The sequence below is a fragment of the Mizuhopecten yessoensis genome, unplaced genomic scaffold (assembly GCF_002113885.1).
Source record: "Mizuhopecten yessoensis strain PY_sf001 unplaced genomic scaffold, ASM211388v2 scaffold10917, whole genome shotgun sequence".
In the NCBI taxonomy this organism is placed as follows: domain Eukaryota; kingdom Metazoa; phylum Mollusca; class Bivalvia; order Pectinida; family Pectinidae; genus Mizuhopecten; species Mizuhopecten yessoensis.
Window position 1 is genome coordinate 60,203 of NW_018408786.1, and position 14,232 is coordinate 74,434.

The window sequence follows — 14,232 nt, forward strand, 5'->3', positions numbered from 1 at the left end:
TTGCCCAATGTGCCTCAGTCTTCGTGTTCTGCATCACCTCTTTAAGACCTTAGAGATTATCAGTTCATAAAAAATTGAAGTAAAAAATGAAGTGGTTTTGTAATTTCACTAATTTCTCTTTGAGTGTCCAGGTGCACCTGACCCCATTCTAGATAAGATTAGAACAATACAAGTGACTTAAAAGAGGATGGTAGCTGCATATGAACTATGGAACATATCCTATATATGATAATGCATGACTATATTATACTATCTTACATTTTGAGAACTTAAGCAAATATAAACATGTACATTAAAAAAGACCCCAAAAAAAACGGAACATAAAAGACTTGTGCAAGTCTGTTGAGCTGCCGATGGTGACCTGTGTTATGGCTCTATAGATGCCGGCATGCCTTCAGCTTCTACCCACGGTCTTAACTCTGACATTTACACACAGGAAATGAGACTTACAAGTTTTGTAACAAAGTGTTCAAGTCAATTTTTTTCTGTAGACTAGTGTATTGGTCTGCCGCGATTGTGAGTAATCTTCCCCGGATCTCAACACCCATCAATATTGGAGCATTCACAGCCACTGTCTGATCAATGCATCAAGCTTGGCTGCTGTAATTGCCTCAGGAATACCTCAAGTCACAAGCAATCAATGGGCTTAATATTGCCTAAAATAATTATTTGTCTCTGCCTGTTACGATATTATTACTTTTGTAACTGTATTACGTCTTTTGTTTATACCTGCCTTACTGGGGAGTTATAATGGTGTCGTTTTGTCCATTTGTCCATATATGGGCAGCTATCAACACTATTAATTCTGTTTGTAACTTCTAACATCAGCTTTACCAATCTCCTTGGTGATTATAATTATATAGCACCAGGAAAGATGTTAATGAATTGAAGACAGTAACAACCTTTTTGGGGTTTATTCTGTCAAGGGTCAAAGCCGTTCAAGGTTAAATTCTTAAATTGGATTGAATGATGTTTTCCACTTAATTCTTCATGAGGATGCATTGTTACAGTTTTAGCTGACAATAGAGGAAATTCCAAGTCTGGATTCTAATATTTGTAAATTAAATGCTTCCAGAAAATTGAAAATGCACAGAGGCTATTGAATAAAGAGAAAACATATTCAGTCCGTTCCGACATGTTTACATGACAATGTGTATTTTATTTTGATCAATTTAAAAAGATAAGTTTGTCAATAGCGTTGAAAAACAGATGAAAGAAACAGTTCCATAAGAATTCTTGCTTGAAAACCTATCATGTGTAACAGGAGATGGAAAAATGCACGACCAGACCGGGATTCAAATCATACCAATTGAGCTATGTACCTGGTCGCCAACGATTGACCCAGTCCAGTTCCGCCTCACATGTAACCATATAGATGTAGTCCATGTTGAGAATTAATATCACTGCATGTATTGTTGCAAATGCATCATTTTGGGTGTGATTTTAGGTTTACTCCTGGTTGACTTTGGTTGTTTGGTTGTAGATTATAATTGTCCTGACAAATTTTCCAGGTAAACTCTTTCTGAAAATATTAAGAATTGGACTGAATGCATGGCACTGCTCTGTATCATAGACAAAAAACAGTGCATGTGCAGGATTTGCTAGGTTTTACTGAAAACAAATCAGATGATATTAGCCTAGTTTGAGAAATTCATTGGGACATCTTTTGTACCTTTTTCTTATTCCTTAATGCATGTTTCATATTATAACAATTACCATAAAATTGGGTTGTACAGCTGTCAGGCACAGTTCTAGTACAAGTATGCATACGTAGTTGATTGAATTGATCGCGGAGAAGAGTTCATTGATAACTATATGTGGACTTTCACACCTTTTTAACGGTTTACTGGTGATACACGAAATAAAGCAGTTGTCTGATAATTCACAGGTATGGATGCTACGGTTACATTTTATCTGCGTGTACAGTACACGTACATCTATATAACCATACATCAATACCTGTATCTATTAAGGTCAATTCAAAATAATTTTGGTATGTAATGAGATTTTTTTCTAGCTTCCTCCAGGTATTGGTAACTAATGTTTTCACTGTCCTGAACAGATGTTGCTGTTCATAGGTTGATTTTAAATACCAAATGCGCTGCTTGTATTATCATCCGATTGGCACATACAAAATATTATATGACTTATTGCAATTGCCTTTTGTTCATTATTGCGTGTTGTATGTCTACAAACAACTTACAATTTGGATTTGAACATTTCTTCTCAAAAACCATTGAACTGATGATTTCAATAAAAATATTGCAAGGATCTTCCATTACCAAAGACAAATAAAAACTGTGAACTACTTTGTTGTTGTTCACAGAAATATTAGGAGGCACGGTAGTCCAGTGGTAGGATGCCGGGCTCGANAAAAACTGTGAACTACTTTGTTGTTGTTCACAGAAATATTAGGAGGCACGGTAGTCCAGTGGTAGGATGCCGGGCTCGAGCCACGGCAGGGCAATGTGTTGTATCTTTGAGCAAGATACTTTACTCCGCTTGTTCCAGTCTACTTAGCTGTAAATGAGTACGTGGTTGGGCAGTGCTAGAATTGTTGAATGCTAGCTGTTAGCGCCGAAATGGCAGCTCCGGCTGTATGCTCCCCAGGGAGTTGAGAAAGGTATTGGCTGGTTGCAAAGGCCCTATAACTACGGATAATAATTTGTGAACCGCTTTGAGACGACCTACAAACTAGGTTGTGATAAAGCGGTATATAAGAACCTCCAATTATTATTCCAATTATTGATCTCACCTGTGCGGGGCCTGAGGTTAATTATGACCAAAGGGGGTGAACTTGGCTAACAATTCAATTTTCTTTATTTTTTAAAATATAAACTTTATTTATTTTGACTGATATTAATCACACTTTTGTATGTAACCTCAGGGTTGTAATGTGGAGAAAACACACATGATCAGGCAGGTGACCCCATGCTTTGTCGCATTCAAATAAAACCCAAGCCATCTTGGTGAAACTTAGGTGGAATAATTAATGACCTTATAAAGGTAACTTTTTCACAATGGTAGCAGGGCTTGAAGCATGTTTTAGTTCTATAATAATTGACATTTTATAACTGGTGCTCTGGAGATTGCAGAGGCTTTCTCTGTTTTTACCAGGCTTGATATGTGATATACATTGTAATTAAGTCACTTCCCAGCATCACTTTATCTAAAAATCCATATTTAAATATTCTTTGTCACATCACAACAACAAATAATTATTTCATAACACTGGTGACTGTTAACTCATTCACCCCTGAAATTTCATAATGAACTATTCCAACTTTTGAATTGGAAGAGTTCAAATGTGTCTTCAGGGGTGCATGTGTTAAAGCCCATGGGTACTGTTGTCTGGTTTACAATATTCACAGGGCACTGTTCTGTGACTGAGAGATATGTCTGAAGGTCTGTTATGATTCCAGTGAATACACTTCATACATGTACAGAGTTGATGATAATTCTGTGAAGACATCACTGTTGAACACACTTACAGCTCTATCTACTGTGACCACAATATGACCTGCCTCCGTAGCAGTCTAGCTTTCCCTCCAGAGACCATTCTCTGCCCTGTTTGTCTGTAGTACAATGCCGTTGCTAGCCTGCTACTATATTCTTGTCACTGACAGATCATGAATTTTTAAACTGTTGAAAATTACAGTTGCTGTCAAAAGGTGAGAGTTTGCTGTGATCCTGTGGTGTGGATGACGTGCTAATGGTGGACCAATCAGGTGTAAGATCACATCCCAAGTCGGCCAATCAAGTGTGAGCATGCCGTCTGACAGTGTTGTGAAGTCTATGAAAGTGAAAGCTGGTGCTCGAGGAGCTGGGACACAGCGACAGGACGATGGCAGCTCTCAAGCCATCATGAGTAGATACGACTCGGACATCGATGGACTACTGCCCCCTGGTGTCAGGTAGGACTACTAATTTGTCATAATTTATAATTACACAAACTTCATGAGTAGCATAATTATTTTCAGGCATTATAAAAGGTGTAATTTTCAGCTCACTTGGCAATAAATGACCCAGCTTCCAATGACCCAGCTTACCTAAGTGACCCAGCTTACTTAAGTGACCCAGCTTACTTAAGTGACCCAGCTTACCTGGCACTAAAAGACCCAGAGCTTAGGAGGTGCTACATTGTGTGTTCATTAGGTTTCATCTTTTTACCTTAAGCAAATTCTTCTGAAGAATGATGAGACTTACAGTAATGATATTTGGCCATTGACATGAAGGAATAAAGGGCTATCAAGGTTGTTTGAATGAATGATCTTGACCTTTTTTTAAGGTAATAGCAATCCAATATGTTAAATAAAGTTTTAAACAACTTTTTATAAAGAAGCATATAGTCGTGATATTTGGCCAGTAGCATGCTTGGAAGAAGTGCTATCAAATTTGTTCCAGAGAATGACCTTGACCCTGTGGGTGAAATTTGCTAAAACATTTATGCAACTTCAATTACAACGAAGTTAGGGGGAGTAAACGGAAATCGCCCTGTCTGACTGTCTGGATGTCTGTCCACAGTAGCCTGTCCGGAAATCTCCATCTTAACTAACAGGCAGATTTTATTGAAACTTCATTTGAATGATCAGTATGTTATGTAGTTGTGCACCGGCATTTTAATTTCAGATTTCATCACTTTTTGATGGAGTTATGGCCCTTTATGCAAAATAAATTGTCCGGAAAGCTCCATCTTAACTAACAAGCAGATTTTATCGAAACTTTGCTTGAAGGATAAGTGTTTTATGTCATTGTGCACGAGCTTTTTAATTATTGATTTCAACACTTCATGATAATAGTAATGCCCCTTGTCTGCACAACTCCTCCTTAATTAACAGATGGATTATATGTAAAGAGCCAAAATATCTCGAGAGAATTCCCATTTCCGTAAATTGGACCCTGCAAGGTCAAGGTCACTAAATTATGTATAAACTACCAGCATCTGCTGGGGTATAAGCTCTCCGCCAGATGGCAGTTATAGTTTCAATAGTGGCTACATGTACATACTTATCCTGAACAGTGTATAAACAACCACGATTGTCACAAATCTAGCCTACTATAAACGTTACCCCTGCAGGTGGGGGATCGGGAAAAGAATACACCTGCTGTTAATTACCCACTACATGTATCGTATGAGGCGACTATTGCGTGAACCTCCTGCAAAATTCGGGATTAGTTTTGGTGTCCTCTATTTGAGGACACAAAAGCGACCAAAAATTGATATGCTGCACCTATTGCAATATTTGGGATCTTAATCTTTCTTTCTACTTCTAACTATCTTTTATTTTCTAGCGCCTTGCTTGGCAACACCTCACTTTTGGCCTAGGCCTTAATGTTGAGCGTTCGCCCAGGTGAGGAAGGCAATGGGTTCTGTCCCCAGGGCGGGACATACCAAAGTCCTTAAAAATGGTAGTTGTTATTCCCTGCTTAACATTCAGCATTTAGGGGAATGGCAACAACTGGTTCACCCATTGTCAGTATAATTTGACCCGGCGGAATGCTGTGCTGGGTGCCTTCGGCATGGCATTTCAGTGAGATAGCACTATAAAGTCGGCATCATATCCGCACTATCACAAGGCGGCAAGTACACCAACATACCCATCTCCTGCATACACACACACAAGCAGGCATACACTACACACATCGAGGCACGTCCTTAAATGACTTTGGCTGTAATTAGGACGTTAAACAAAATTAAACCAAACCAAACCAAAATCTATAAATGTATATACAGATACATAGCTGTCTATCCTATACAGAATACACATGTATATTCAAACCTAAATGGATCTGTTCGAATGTAACAAAGGATCAATTGATGTTAGTCCTATATATAGCTGTAAGGCAATTAAAATAGAGTTTTGGTTTCTAAATTAATGATGTTTATTGTATACCAAAACAAAAGAGCACTGTAGTACAGCTGATGATTACTGTGTTCTAATTAATTATTGATGTACACCTGGAAAGATTTCATGTTAAAGGGGCACTGCTCAAAGAGTCAAAAAAGTTGTGGTTACTATTTAAAAAGATAAATATATTGCCACTATTCTGGTGAATTTCTCAATGTATTTAGATGAAACTTGTGTTAGCTAGGTAAGGTAATGGTCCTTAAAAACGTTAGTGTTTCTGGTGCTGCACTCAACGTCAAGGTCATTGTTCCAAATTTTAGGCACTCTAGTTACTAAATTATCCCCCTTGATAGACATTGGAGTGGATATTTTAATCACGCTTGTCCCTCTAACTGTCTGTTCTCCTGAAGATAGTGCTTCTTCACTGAAAAGGCTTGGCATGGGATTGTTTTTTCAGGTCAAAATATCAAATTTCAAGGTCACTGTTACTATAAATAGAAAATTGGTTAAGACACAGGTCATGTAGGCCAGTAAAATTCATCTGAACATAAAATTCTCTCTTACAGAAAGTGCTTGCTTGGGATTATCCTGTATATATCTTCCTCTGAGGAACCATAAAGCCTTTGGCTGATTATGACATCTGGCATGTAGTTTAATTTGGTGGATTAATTTAGGTTGCTATCAGAACTGGTCAATAAATGACCTTGACCCACTTTCACGGTCTAAAGGGTGGAAAACTTAAAAACATGTTTTCAAAATCTGTGATACCATTTATATGTAGTTTACTAATGATGAAGTGAAGGGCTCAAATGACCTTTACTTAACATTCAAGGTGACAAGGGTCAAATGTATTCAAAACATCAGACAACATTATAAGAGCCATTGGTACCGGTCAAAATCTTTTCTTGGAGTTGTCATATAAGTGGTGAACTGATCAGATCAAATGCCACCTACGCTTTGTCTTTGGGTATAGGTGATCATATAAAAGCTGTGATCAAACAAAAAGAGCCTGAGTGAACACCTGTCTGTTAACACTGAAAAGGGATATTCTACGGTCACTGGGTTTAACGTCTTCTCTATAAACAGGCTGACAATATTTACATTTCTCTTCACCTGTGGTATCTCACCATCTCTCCAGCAGAGACTGATGACAATGTGGAGATGAGGCAAAAACTCAAGGTCCCTTGTTTGTTGATATGAGGCAGTATGGCATTTTATCTACTATTGTAACAAGTGCCAGGGGCCCCTTTTTACCGTTTCCTTCTTTCTAAAGTTGGGTTGTCCCGTCTAGAGTTGGGATGGTTGATTTTCCTAGTTCTGTTCTTGTCTGTTGTAACTAATTCTTTGTCTTGCTACACTTCTTCATAAAATCTATACTTTTCTGTTGATTATAAGAATTATCTTCACTTTACAGGGGAAGGCTGAATGATCTCTTTAGAGAAATAGAAAAGGAGTTTGAGAACTTGTATGCAGAAAATTTAGCATGTGAGTATTTGTAGCATAGATTAAATATGATCTCTATCATATAGCGTGTATCAGTAACATCACTGCTCGAAGAAAATCACTTTGTTGACATTTTCCCATACCCAGCCCTGAGGGATTTCTATCAAGTTATTTTTCTGTGATACAGGTTTTATAGCCTAAGAATACAGATATAACATACAGTATAATAGATGTAAGGCACACTTATGTGGATACTGGTCACCACGCTACATAAGTGTTGTGGTTGCTAAGAAACAGCCTGTGTGTGGTGAGAAATGGACATAAATATTTGATGAATATTAAGTGAGAAATTGTGAAGATATTTCAAGGCGAGGTATATAGATTTGATGTAGTAGCACTTCCCAGGGGAATAAGCCCTGTCACAATAATGGGTGTGTACAGCTAGTCACTAGTGTCCCAGCCCTGTCACAGTAATGGGTGTGTACAGCTAGTCACTAGTGTCCCAGTCCTGTCACAGTAATATGTGTGAACAGCTAGTCACTAGTGTCCCAGCCCTGTCACAGTAATGGGTGTATACAGCTAGTCACTAGTGTCACAGCCCTGTCACAGTAATGGGTGTGTATAGCTAGTTAATAGTGTCCCAGCCCTGTCACAGTAATGGGTGTGTACAGCTAGTAAATAGTGTCCCAGCCTCGTCACAGTAATGGGTGTGTACAGCTAGTCAATAGTGTCCCAGCCCTGTCACAGTAATGGGTCTGTACAGCTAGTCCCTAGTGTCCCAGCCCTGTCACAGTAATTGGTGTGTATAGCTAGTCACTAGTGTCCCAGCCCTGTCACAGTAATGGGTGTGTACAGCTAGTCAATAGTGTCCCAGCCCTGTCACAGTAATGGGTGTGTACAGCTAGTCACTAGTGTCCCAGCCCTGTCACAGTAATGGGTGTGTACAGCTAGTCAATAGTGTCCCAGCCCTGTCACAGTAATGGGTGTGTACAGCTAGTCAATAGTGTCCCAGCCCTGTCACAGTAATGGGTGTGTACAGCTAGTCAATAGTGTCCCAGCCCTGTCACAGTAATGGGTGTGTACAGCTAGTCAATAGTGTCCCAGCCCTGTCACAGTAATGGGTGTGTACAGCTAGTCAATAGTGTCCCAGCCCTGTCACAGTAATGGGTGTGTACAGCTAGTCAATAGTGTCCCAGCCCTGTCACAGTAATGGGTGTGTACAGCTAGTCAATAGTGTCCCAGCCCTGTCACAGTAATGGGTGTGTACAGCTAGTCAATAGTGTCCCATCCCTGTCACAGTAATGGGTGTGTACAGCTAGTAAATAGTGTCCCAGCCTCGTCACAGTAATGGGTGTGTACAGCTAGTCAATAGTGTCCAAGCCCTGTCACAGTAATGGGTGTGTACAGCTAGTCACTAGTGTCCCAGTCTTGTCAAAGTAATAGGTGTGTACAACTAGTCAATAGTGTCACAGCCCTGTCACAGTAATGGGTGTATACAGCTAGTCAATAGTGTCACAGCCCTGTCACAGTAATGGGTGTGTACAGCTAGTCACTAGTGTCCCAGCCCTGTCACAGTAATGGGTGTATTCAGCTAGTCACTAGTATCCCAGTCCTGTCACAGTGTTGGGTCTGTACAGCTAGTCACTACTATCCCAGCCCTGTCACAGTAATAGGTGTGTACTGTAAGTTGGTCACTAGTGTCCAAGCCCTGTCACAGTAATATGTGTGTACAGCTAGTCCCTAGTGTCCCAGCCCTGTCACAGTAATTGGTGTGTATAGCTAGTCACTAGTGTCCCAGCCCTGTCACAGTAATGGGTGTGTACAGCTAGTCACTAGTGTCCCAGTCTTGTCAAAGTAATAGGTGTGTACAACTAGTCAATAGTGTCACAGCCCTGTCACAGTAATGGGTGTATACAGCTAGTCAATAGTGTCACAGCCCTGTCACAGTAATGGGTGTATTCAGCTATAGCTAGTCACTAGTGTCCCAGCCCTGTCACAGTAATGGGTGTGTACAACTAGTCAATAGTGTCACAGCCCTGTCACAGTAATGGGTGTATACAGCTAGTCAATAGTGTCACAGCCCTGTCACAGTAATGGGTGTTTACAACTAGTCACTAGTGTCCCAGCCCTGTCACAGTAATGGGATGTACAGCTAGTCGCTAGTGTCCCAGTCCTGTCACAGGAATGGGTGGGTACAGCTAGTCACTAGTATCCCAGTCCTGTCACAGTGTTGGGTCTGTACAGCTAGTCACTACTATCCCAGCCCTGTCACAGTAATAGGTGTGTACTGTAAGCTAGTCACTAGTGTCCAAGCCCTGTCACAGTAATATGTGTGTACAGCTAGTTAATAGTGTCCAAGCCCTGTCACAGTAATAGGCATGTACAGCTGGTCAATAGTGTCTCAGCCCTGTCACAGTAATGGGTGTATACAACTAGTCACGAGTGTCCCAGCCCTGTCACAGTGATTGATTTGTACAGCTAGGCAATACTGCCTGCATCATTGGACTGCAACATTGTAGTATCTATGTGATGACCCTGTATCTAAGTGTTTTGACACTGTATCTATGTGTTATGACCCTGTATCTATGTGTTATGACCCTGTATTTATGTGTTATGACCCTGTATCTATGTGTTATGAACCTGTATATATGTGATATGACCCTGTATTTATGTGTTATGACCCTGTATTTATGTGTTATGACCCTGTATTTATGTGATGACCCTGTATCTATGTGTTATGGCCCTGTATCTATATGTTATGACCCTGTATCTATATGTTATGACCCTGTATTTATGTGATGACCCTGTATTTATGTGTTATGACCCTGTATTTATGTGTTATGACCCTGTATTTATGTGTTATGACCCTGTATTTATGTGTTATGACCCTGTATTTATGTGTTATGACCCTGTATTTATGTGTTATGACCCTGTATTTATGTGTTATGACCCTGTATTTATGTGTTATGACCCTGTATTTATGTGTTATGACCCTGTATTTATGTGTTATGACCCTGTATTTATGTGTTATGACCCTGTATTTATGTGTTATGACCCTGTATTTATGTGTTATGACCCTGTATTTATGTGTTATGACCCTGTATTTATGTGTTATGACCCTGTATTTATGTGTTATGACCCTGTATTTATGTGTTATGACCCTGTATCTATGTGTTATGACCCTGTATTTAATGTGTTATGACCCTGTATTTATGTGTTATGACCCTGTATCTATGTGTTATGACCCTGTAGGTATTTATGGTGACCCTGTTTCTATGTTTGATAACCCTGTTTCTGTGTGTTTTGACCCTGTATCTATGTGTGATGACCCTGGATCTATGTATTTTGACCCTGTATCTATGCATTTTGACCCTGTATCTATATGTGATGACCCTGTATCTATGTATTATCTTTGTGATGACCCTGTATCTGTGTTGTATCTATGTGATGACCCTGTATCTATGTATTATCTATGTGATGACCCTGTATCTATGTGTTATGACCCTGTTTCTATATGTGAGGACCCTGTATCTATGTAGTATCTATGTGATGACCCTGTATCTGTGTAGTATCTATGTGGTGACCCTGTATCTGTGTTGTATCTATGTGATGACCCTGTATCTATTTAGTATCTATGTGATGACCCTGTATCTGTGTAGTATCTATGTGATGATTCTGTATCTGTGTAGTATCTATGTGGTGACCCTGTATCTGTGTAGTATCAATGTCATGACCCTGTATCTGTGTAGTATCTATGTGATGACCCTAGGCCTGTATCTGTGTAGTATGTATGTGATGACCCTAGGCCTGTATCTGTGTAGTATCTATGTGATGACCCTGTGTCTGTGTAGTATCTATGTGATGATCCTGTACCTATGTAGTTTCTATGTGATGACCCTGTATCTGTGTAGTACCTATGTGATGACCCTGTATCTATGTAGTATCTATATGATGACCCTGTATCTGTGTTGTATCTATGTGATGACCCTGTATCTATTTAGTATCTATGTGATGACCCTGTATCTGTGTGGTATCTATGTGATGATTCTGTATCTGTGTAGTATCTATGTGATGATCCTGTACCTATGTAGTTTCTATGTGATGACCCTGTATCTGTGTAGTATCTATGTGATGACCCTAGGCCTGTATCTGTGTAGTATCTATGTGATGACCCTGTATCTGTGTAGTATCTATGTGATGATCCTATATCTATGTAGTATCTATGTGATGACCCTGTATCTATGTAGTATCTATGTAATGACCCTGTATCTGTGTAGTATCTATGTGATGACCCTGTATCTGTGTAGTATCTATGTGATGACCCTGTATCTATGTATTTTCTATGTGATGACCCTGTATCTGTGTAGTATCAATGTCATGACCCTGTATCTGTGTAGTATCTATGTGATGACCATGTATCTGTGTAGTATCTATGTGATGATCCTATATCTATGTAGTATCTATGTGATGACCCTGTATCTATGTAGTACCTATGTGATGACCCTGTATCTGTCTAGTATCTATGTGATGACCCTGTATCTATGTGTGTCTATACGGTTTATCACCCTTGACTTTCACTGTTGATATTACAGTACAGAATTGACTACATTTGCTGCTGATGTTACAGAAGATTGCCCTTGATTTGAACTATTGGTATTGAATAAAATTGACCTTGTCTGTTGATGTTACAGTACAGGACCGCGTTGAGGGACTGACAGAGCGCCTCGATGTCTGCAGTGGTGGTGAAAAACCAGTGTCTGAAAACCAGGACACCACCGACCACCTCGAGGTCAATAAACCCAAGAGATGTAAGTAGGATTAAATGTTTCCAACTTGGAAGAGAAATGTAAAATTTTAATATCATATTTGTTCTAATAAAAGCCCTTTACAGTACATCAATTGATAAGACCATTTTATATCAGAAAACAAAAGAAAATGGGACTCCTATGCTATCGGAGTGCGAAAGAACCAATGGACAGTTGTCTATGCATGGTGTTAGGTAGTTGAAGGAATCAAAGATGGATACCCATCAGTATTCAGTAGAGCCCCATCACGGAAGGTAAACACAAAAGACATATAAGCTGGAGTTTCAGCCTCTAGATTTCGTGGTTTTATTGTTGGTTTTCATGTTTCCACTAGCTAGACTTTCCTTTAGAAAACAGCAAAGTATATCAGGTACTTGGAAATCATGTTATTTGAGCAATAGAATTAAAGTCATACCAGGTTATATGTTGAAACTGGGCCCGTTTTCATGAAACCGTTCTCCTGCTCAAGCATCAAATCTGTGCTCAAACCAACTTTCTGGTAACTACCTTAGATCATGTGAAATGATCAAAAAGTCAAATCTAAACATTGAAAACAGTATTTGGCTATAAGTCTCTTCAAAATGTTTCCAAATCATTGACAAAATAAGATTTATTTATTGAGTTATAACCAGAACAAGAAATTAGGCTTGAGCTCATAATCCATGCTTGAGAATGAGGACGGCTTCATGAATACGGGCCCAGATAAATAGAAATTTAAGTATTGCAAAACCAACTTGTACGCTTCTACAGTGACTTGGGGTGAATAATTATTAAAATTGTTAAAGAAGATCTAGGTAACTTAATTACGGTAATTGATTAAGTGAATGAGTGATTGTTTGAAACTGGACTAATATTTAGGTGGATTTGGTATGGTGATTTTGTTATAGTTATGGTATTTTGTTTCAGCAGCCAGTCAAATTTCCCAGAAAATAAAGTCTACCTACAAAGTCTCGACCAGTAAGATAGTATCCAGCTTCCGTAACCCTTCTCCCATCTACGCTGTTGCCCGCGACTACCGGGGACATCGCGATGGAGTTTGGGAGGTCACAGTTGCGCGATCAGACCAACAGCTTATTGGAACAGCTTCAGCAGGTAAATTAAACTGTTTGGCTTGGGTACTCTCTCAGGTAAATTAAACCCTTTGGCGTGGGTTCTGCCTCAGGTTAGTTAAACCCTTTGGCCTGGGTACACTCCCACGTAAATTAAACCCTTTGGCCTGGGTACACTCCCACGTAAATTAAACCCTTTGGCCTGGGTACACTCCTGAATATTTCAGCATCTGTACTCTATCAGATAACTAACTATAGATATTCATAAAGTATTGCATGGCCTTCAATACTCCTATATTGATTATTAGTGAAGCAGTTTCATTCTTCCTTTGCATTGATTTATTTTATTGACTACATTAAATGTGTTACGACACATGTTGTCACCAATAGTTGATCTGTTATATAATTATGTACATTATTCATCATCTTGTTACCAGACCCGAAATAGCCTGTGACATGTATTGTTTGTTAAACTGCAATATATCGCAAACAAGATCTCATTAAAAATATGTGTAATATAATGACGTCGTATGTGAGTTGTCTATCCTGTGTGTGTAATTGACAGTCCTGTGTGTGTAATTGACAGTCCTGTGTGTGTAATTGACAGATCACACGGCCCGTGTCTGGTGTATACACTCGGGGACCTGTCTGCTGCAGTACCAGGGACATCAAGGCTCAGTTAACTCCATTCGCTTCCACCCCGCTCAGGAGCTGGCACTGACTGCTTCCGGGGATCAAACTGCTCACATCTGGGGGGCTCACGTCAACATCCCTTCTATAGAGGTAAATATTGGGGGCTCACATCAACATCCCTTCTATAGAGGTAAATACTGAGGTTCATGTCAACATCCCTTCTATAGAGGTTAATATTGGGGGCTCACGTCAACATCCCTTTTAAAGAGGTAATTATTGGGGGACTCATGCAACATCCCTTCTATAGAGGTAAATACTGAGGCTCACGTCAACATCCCTTCTATAGAGGTAAACATTGGGGGCTCACGTCAACATCCCTTCTATAGAGGTAAATACTGAGGTTCATGTCAACATCCCTTCTATAGAGGTTAATATTGGGGGCTCACGTCAACA

The 14,232-nt window shown here is 39.6% G+C and overlaps 1 protein-coding gene across 4 annotated transcripts in view; it reads left to right on the forward strand.

Moving 5' to 3' along the window:
• The window catches only part of LOC110463566 (WD repeat-containing protein 37-like), a 34,999-nt gene that overhangs the window by 12,128 nt on the left and 8,639 nt on the right, over positions 1-14,232 (forward strand). For 3 of the 4 annotated variants that reach the window (XM_021518259.1, XM_021518257.1, XM_021518258.1), the window contains exons 2-6: positions 3,659-3,914; positions 7,264-7,334; positions 11,984-12,100; positions 13,004-13,189; positions 13,754-13,929. In XM_021518259.1, coding sequence (XP_021373934.1) covers positions 3,769-3,914; positions 7,264-7,334; positions 11,984-12,100; positions 13,004-13,189; positions 13,754-13,929 — 696 coding nt within the window. In that variant the 5' untranslated portion in view covers positions 3,659-3,768. The remainder of the gene's footprint in view (positions 1-3,658; positions 3,915-7,263; positions 7,335-11,983; positions 12,101-13,003; positions 13,190-13,753; positions 13,930-14,232) is intronic. The other variant, XM_021518261.1, reaches the window with a different exon arrangement.